Raw genomic sequence first — 7500 nt, forward strand, 5'->3', positions numbered from 1 at the left:
CTAGGCGGGTTTTATCCAGAAATGGCACCTTGAATTACAATATTAAAATGGACCATATCTTAACTGCCCTCCTGAGTCATTTTCAATGTCTCTATTCTCTTTAAACAAAACAAAAAAAAGAAGAAGAAAAATAAGTACACTTCACACTTTTTATACAACGTTAACTTTTACTGCATTAGTTCTAAAACCTGTTGAATAACAAAAAGGTAAAAGTTTATGATTACATTTTCATGTTCTTTGGAGCAAGCATCTGAGCTGTATAGCCTGTTACAGGACACTAATCTATAGAGTTGGTAAACATGAACACGCTTTTTGTTCTTTCACATCTAATCCGCGAAATAAATCCACTAAAATCCACACGAACCGTTATTATGCAAGTTCAACGGAGCGCCGCCGCGAACCGACCGGCAGTGACCCCGAGCCACGGGCCCCGTGACATCACGCGTCGGACCCCGGCACGCGCCACCGAGGACGGTCCAATCACAGCTCGCGCTCCCCACCCACGAGCGCGCGCGCGACGGACCGCCACGGACCCGCCCGGGGCGCGCGCGCCGGGTGTCAGCGCGCGGCGTTCGGTCAGCGTCACTGAGCAGGTGAGCAGGTGCGCCGCGTTTAAAAAGTACCGGTTTCCGTCGTCGGGAACGAGCTCCAACCGCCATAAAACGTCAAAGAAGAAGAGGAGGGAGACGTCTGGAGAGAACTGAGGTTAGTGTGTGGGGTTTCTGATGACTTTAAAAGAGAACGATGACAAGAAAACAGCTGTTAATTATCTTGAAGAGGTTTAAACGGACCCAAAATGCTTTTTTGATATATATATATATATATATATATATATATATATATATATATATATATATATATATATATATATATATATATATATATATATATATATATAGCTTTTTAAAACGGACCCTAAATGCTTATATATATATATATATATATATATATATATATATATATATATATATATATATATATATATATATTTTTTTTTTTTTTTTTTTTTTTTTTTTTTTAATTATTTTTTATGTGTATATCTATAATGAAAAAAATGTATTATGGTAATGTGCATACATGCGTTTATATGCCAGTACTGAACATAACCGAAATTGTTATGATCAGTTATAAAAGAGCTGTTGCTATGGTTCCTTCTCTCTTTTTTCTCGCTCGTCTAACCTTGCACTTTTGCATTACTTCTGAAATGTGCTTAAAATGTATAGATGCGTGATAAAAAAAAACCCAGAACATCTCAGTTTGGTTTGTGGGGTTCCAGTACAATTCGAGATCAAGACAGACAAAATCTACCAGTGAGCTTCGGTGGGTTTTAATTGTGTTGATTGCTTGTAAAGTTTTACTAAAAGCAAAGAAGAGCTCTGCAATGTCTTCATGGAGGGAATATCCTGAGAGAGGCGTTTACCTCCCCATTCCTTGGTGAGAGTGAGGGAGTCTGGGATACCGCTGTAATAAGAAATCAAATTATGATCAGGGATCGGACACAGAGGCGCTTTTGTGCAGGATGTGTCCTGTCGGACTTCTGGGTGGGAGAAGAGGTCACGAGATCGAGCTTGGTGTCTGTGAAACACCAAGCTTACGTGATTTTGCCTTTGCGTTAACAAGCCTGTTGAGTTTCTTAAGCTTGAGCTTGCATATTTTAGTTAGTTTTCTGCGTTTGAATCCGTCAAATGCTGTCTGGGCGAGCTTTTTCTGCAAGTTTCCTGTCTCGTTCTCTCTCTCGTTCTCATGCACGTCCTCCCAGCCTACGCAGATGGTTTGCTGACACTTCCAGCTCTAATGTTTTAATGAATGAACCGTTGCTATAACAACAGTGTCGGTCAGTTTTCAATGATTGTGTTTTGTGTTTGCGTGAGGGCATGAACTAGGGGTTGCACGAGAAGGGAATGGAAAGCGTGGAGAATGAGACTTAATTTCATTCACGTAAAGGAATTCAATTTGCTACTTAATATTTACCGGGACATGGATGAGTTCGTTTCTTCATCCGAAAAGATTTGGAGAAATGTCGCATTCCATCACCGTTCAACTCCAATCCATTATAAAAACATCACACCACTCCAGTAAGCAAACCGCTGCATGTTTGTAAGAAACAAATCCTTCTTTGAGGCATTTTAACTTTAAACCATCACTTTTAGTGAAAACATGATCCATAATAAAGGTTCTTCCAATATTCAGTTGTCCTCTAAAGACTGCTTGATCTGTACATATTTCTTTCCCAGGTTACATTTTCACTGGAGATATATTTAGCTAAACTTAAAAACGTCCTAACGATGGATTTGTTTCTTACAAAAAAAGCAGCTTTTGGCTGATGGATTGGAGCGGGGCGAGTTTGACGGCACCCATTCACTGCAGTGGATTCCTCGGAGAACAAGTGAGGTAATGCTACATTTCTCCAAATCTGACGAAGGAACCGATTCATCTGTTTGGTTTTTTTTGATGACGTGAGGGTGAGTACATTTTCAGGATAGAATTTATTTGTGCATGAAAAATTCCTTTAAGAATTAAAAGTCAGTGTTTCAGTCCAGCTTGCATTGAAATTCAGCGTTTCATGCCAAGTGCAGTAATGCCAAAAAAAAAAAGAAATTCAAATTTATTTTGGACTTCACCCGCTTTCTGTAAGACGCTGACTGCAGAAAACACACAGCCCCAGATGCTTATGTAGGGCACAAAGACACACAGTAAAGCAGACACATGCTCAGTGTTACTTACAGAACATGACATAATGGCAACACTCCCTCTCTCTCTTTTTCTCTCACTCAGCCCCTTTTTTCTGTCCTATACGAGTGTCGGTGGTGTCAAACAAAGATTCTTTCATCGGAAAGAGGAAGTATATCTCGGCTCTCCCCACATTCCCCCTAATGAATGGCAGCGATTGCAGATTTATCATCATAAATACAGAACGTGTTGTTGAGACCCAGCTTACGTCGTTGTGCAACGCTCTCATACGCTGCGTTACGTTGGTTAAGAGAATTCAGGCTTGAGGTTGAATAACTCTGGCTTTTTCTCCACCGATAAGGCGGCCGTGAGTCACTCGGTGCTTGGAAAAAGACGGGTGGGGTGATGTACGAGAAAGAGACAGGCTGAAAATCGTCATTTGCACGCCTTCATTTCATTCCAATCCCATGCTGATTTCTTTTTTTCTGTGGAAAACAAAAAAAGTAGGTCTTAAGCGGTAGGAAGACTTTCTTTTCTAGACAAGCATAGAGACAAAAAAAAACAATATAATATAATATAATGTTACTAATGCATGGCACAATTTTTTTAGCTGTAAGTGCAAATGAAATTTTATGTTCATCAGTAATTAAAGTCCATTTTTACACAAAGTGCATTGACTGTCGTACAGCTGACTTTCAGTGCACGGAAACCAAAAGCTCAGACATTGATTTCAGAGAATAATAATAATAATGTGAGCTACGGATGACATGCAGGCGAGTAAATTCTAAGAAAACTTTAAAACTTTGAATTCTGGGTAACCGAGCGAAGGGTTAGGCAGCGGAGGAGGATCTCTGGTTGTCATGCATTTGCTGCCTTATTCATGAGTTCCTCGAGAATGTATGAGAGGGATATTTGTGGCTTGAAAAGAAGAACTTCCTCGGCCTTACAGACACTGATGAGTGTGAATAATAAATGACATCTGCAGGAATAGCTTCTGCGGGTCTTATTCGGTAGGCGTCGTGCGCGTGAATGCATGATATCTTTGAAATGATTTCTGAATATTTGCAAACCCTCGTGATCCTTTTACTGTATGATGCTCATATTGTTTCGGTGTTGTTTTGGTTTACAGTACCTACACGCGGTCGCCTTTTATGATCATATGAGTTAAATATCTTAGTGCATCTTTTTTTAGGAATTGAGAAATCATGTCACTGTAGTCACTTAGAATTGAAAAGTGAGATTAAACGCCTTTAAATTTATATCTCGACTGCGATAGTGCTCGTTGTCATGGCCGTGGCTAAAAAGAACCTGTGATGTTACAATATGGCCAATGTTTTGATGCTTTTATCCCTTCATAGATGATCCACCTGCCATTCAGACATGTCAATCGTTTTATTAAAATGAATCGAATTGATTGGATGTCTTCAGGACCACGGACAGCTGTGACACAGACCTACATCATCCCCACACTTCCCCTAACACAACACAATATTATAAAAACAATATTATGGCTACCAAAAAATTTGTAGCTCATTTTTTATTACACGAACCTCAAATATGGAACACAACTGGTTTCGACTTTGATTTGTCGCCTTAATAAATAGATCATAAGTATGGATCAGACCATGAGTATCATTTAGTACTAGAAAATCTTCTATAAACAGAAAATATTCAATGAAAAACAGGCCGTACTTATTTTAAGGTCCAATTCTTAATATGCAATATACAATAAACTTCTAATTTGCTTCTTGGGAATAGTTTGTATGGTAGTTACTGGAGAATTAAGGCATCTAAAATGTAATAAGACATTAATACTGTACGTGCTTTAGAAATACTAAAAACAGCCAGCATTCTAGTAATACAGTGAGAATTGGTGCTTAATATTAAGTGTTACCAAAAACATGGTCAAACTGAAATATAGTGCAACAAAACAAGTGAAACTTGACAGCTAGCTTAAAAAAAAAAAAAAAAAAAAAAAAATAATAATATATATATATATATATATATATATATATATATATATATATATATATATATTATTAATTTTTTTTTTTTTTTTAATGTTTAAAGAAAGGAAATGTTGTTTTATGGTTTCATTTTTAGTTAATGATAAAAATCCTCACCGGAACTCATCAAAACACATGCACATGCTTCGTTTGATGTCCCCTTTCACCCACTTTTGGATTTATTCTGAAATCTTGGCTGAGAATCAGACGTTACGCACTGCTATTTGTACCGCTTTCTAATCCGTCTCTCGTCTCACGGCTCCAGGTTTCTTTGTTGAGGTAAACAGGATCAAAACGGTCCACGTTGCGAAACTTCAATCTAATGATCTTTCCTGGAATGTTCCGATGCTGTAAGCGGTCAACGGTATGGAAGCTCGACTTCTTGTGTTTCTCGTTTAGGCACGAGAGGCTTCGCTGGCCCACCGGAGAGGAGGCTTGCAGGACAACCTTGGAGGACGTGACATTGCTCTTCGCATGCTTCTTTCCGTTTCGTTGAGTCAGAATGAGGCTGAAGCAGGACGTGAGCCCAGTAGTGGTCGTCATATTCAGGCTGCTGGTTTGGCTGTACTCTCTCATCTCTTACCTGCCGTACCTGTTGCTGAGATCGTCCGACTCGCAGTCGTTCTCCGATTGCTCGCGGAGGGTGAAGGCCCGTTCTGTGAGCGGACACCCTTCGGGACCGTATCGGGACGTCGAGGCGCTGAGGACGCTGGCCACATGCCTACAGCCCGGGGTGAGCACACTCGATCGGGTGTTTGAATCATCCGTATGCCGCTTTCCTCACTTCGACTGCCTGGGAACCAGAGATCTGCTGAGCGAGGAAGACGAAACTCAGGAGGATGGGAGAGTCTTCAAGAAGGTGCGTATCGCCTGGAAGTCCCTGTAGAAACCCTTTAAAACTCTCTCAGGTGTGTTAAAGGAGCAGCACATTTGTAATTTATTTTCCCCTTATATTTAAAGTTTTACTAAAAAGTTTTAAGTCATAGTTTAGTTTTCGTGAATATGTCTCAGTCGAATCTTGTTTGAAAGCCTAATTAAATTAACATGCAACAATACCTTTCTGAAATCATTTAGCAATAACTAGACCCAAAATTAAATGTGCACTATGTTACATTTGGGTATATTATTATGATAAAAAAACACGACTGTTTGAATAAAGTTTGAGAAAATCAAGTATTTTTATTTATATTTTTGATATATGTTTTTTCTGCGCTCCAATGCTACATTTATTTGATCAAAAGTACTGTAAAAACTGTAATATTGTGAAATATTATTGCAATAAAAAAATTGTTTTTATTATATATATATATATATATATATATATATATATATATATATATATATATATATATATATATAGTGTATACGTATATTATTCCTGTGATGCAAAACTAATTTTTTCATCCTTCAGATATCATCCTAACATGCTAATGTGCTGCCCAATTATTATCAATTAGCAATTTTGAAAAACTATGCATGTCTTTTAGAGCATCCAACATTGTTAAGCATAATAAAATTCTTGTTAAAATAGAAAGTTAAAATATCTTAAACTTTTGGCTGGTGTGTATTTAAATATCAAAGTCATCACAAATATATTCAAATATTGGAAAAATGATAAGAAACTTGGATTCAAATTTTGCAAATACACTGAGCATATATTAAAATATTGGACAAATCATAAAGAAAATGATAAAATATTTGGGCTAATTCCATAAATGTGATTTTTGAATGGCTCTTTTTTTGAATGGCTCGTTTTGCATTTTTGTGGGAATTTGTCTTTTGTAATACATCAAACTCAAAAGGGCATGTCATGACCTTTTAAGTCACCCGGTCTGTAACAAACTGACCTGCAGCATGTGAATGATCTCTCAGTTCTGATGGTAATCCTATTGTCTGGCGCTGAAGCAGCTCTTATAGTGGTCTTTTTTTTTTTTTTTTTTTTTGCTGTTGCTGTGAAGCTGCTGTTACTCAACTAAAGCTGCATAATCTTGATTATGCATCCCAGACAACTTCTGCTTAGGTGTAGTTAATAGTTAACGCGTGTTTTATATGTATATGTGTAGTAGTAAAAAAAAATGTGATAAAAAAATGATCCCTGTAAGTTCTCCTTGGATTATTATTATTTAATAAACCAATAGGAGGAGCTGTTGATCTATATAATTGTAAACTCTGATCCAGTGAAAAGAAAAAGTTGAGAGAAAGCACTGAGCAGGTGAGCAATGGTCTCTTTTCCTTGAAGAGCAGCTTACGAAACCTTTGTTCTTCTTTATAGGTGATTTTGGGGCAGTATCGCTGGATATCGTACGATCGGGTTTATAAAGAAGTGAGAGCTTTCGGCAGCGGTTTGGCTGCTCTAGGACAGAAACCTCTAAAAAACATTGCCATCTTCTGCGAGACGAGAGCGGAGTGGATCGTAGCGGCGCAGGCCTGTTTCATGTACAACTTCCCATGTGAGTCTCTCACACACACACACACACACACACACCACATGAGTGGGAGATGATCACGTTTTCATTTTAGGCGGTTTTAAGGTTTGAGACGTTTTAGGACAACCTAACAACCAAAATAACACCCTAACATTGTGAAAGCGAGCTGGTTATTTTTACAGAACAATTGTATTATCTCTAGGCTTCATTCGTAAACGAGAGATTTACAGGCCTGTACGAAATGCGTTATGGAACGGAGAAGATCTGTGACACTGTTGTTACTGAACAGACACGCATGCACAGGAAAAAGCTCTCGCCCTCACGCTTTCGCAAAACTGCAGCAAGATTTGTTCCATATTTGTGTGTTTATGACACACAGGGGCCTGATACAGAGGTTG

The 7500-nt window shown here is 38.3% G+C and overlaps 1 protein-coding gene across 2 annotated transcripts in view; it reads left to right on the forward strand.

The window, feature by feature from the left end:
• The first annotated feature begins 531 nt into the window (after window positions 1–531).
• Window positions 532–7500, forward strand: part of acsl3a (acyl-CoA synthetase long chain family member 3a) — a 23596-nt gene continuing 16627 nt past the window's right edge. Inside the window, exons 1-4 of one of the 2 annotated variants that reach the window (XM_043258719.1) lie at window positions 532–705; window positions 2311–2391; window positions 5076–5535; window positions 6949–7126. In XM_043258719.1, coding sequence (XP_043114654.1) covers window positions 5179–5535; window positions 6949–7126 — 535 coding nt within the window. In that variant the 5' untranslated portion in view covers window positions 532–705; window positions 2311–2391; window positions 5076–5178. The remainder of the gene's footprint in view (window positions 706–2310; window positions 2392–5075; window positions 5536–6948; window positions 7127–7500) is intronic. The other variant, XM_043258718.1, reaches the window with a different exon arrangement.

The sequence above is a fragment of the Puntigrus tetrazona genome, chromosome 15, assembly GCF_018831695.1.
Source record: "Puntigrus tetrazona isolate hp1 chromosome 15, ASM1883169v1, whole genome shotgun sequence".
NCBI classification, from domain to species: Eukaryota; Metazoa; Chordata; class Actinopteri; order Cypriniformes; family Cyprinidae; genus Puntigrus; species Puntigrus tetrazona.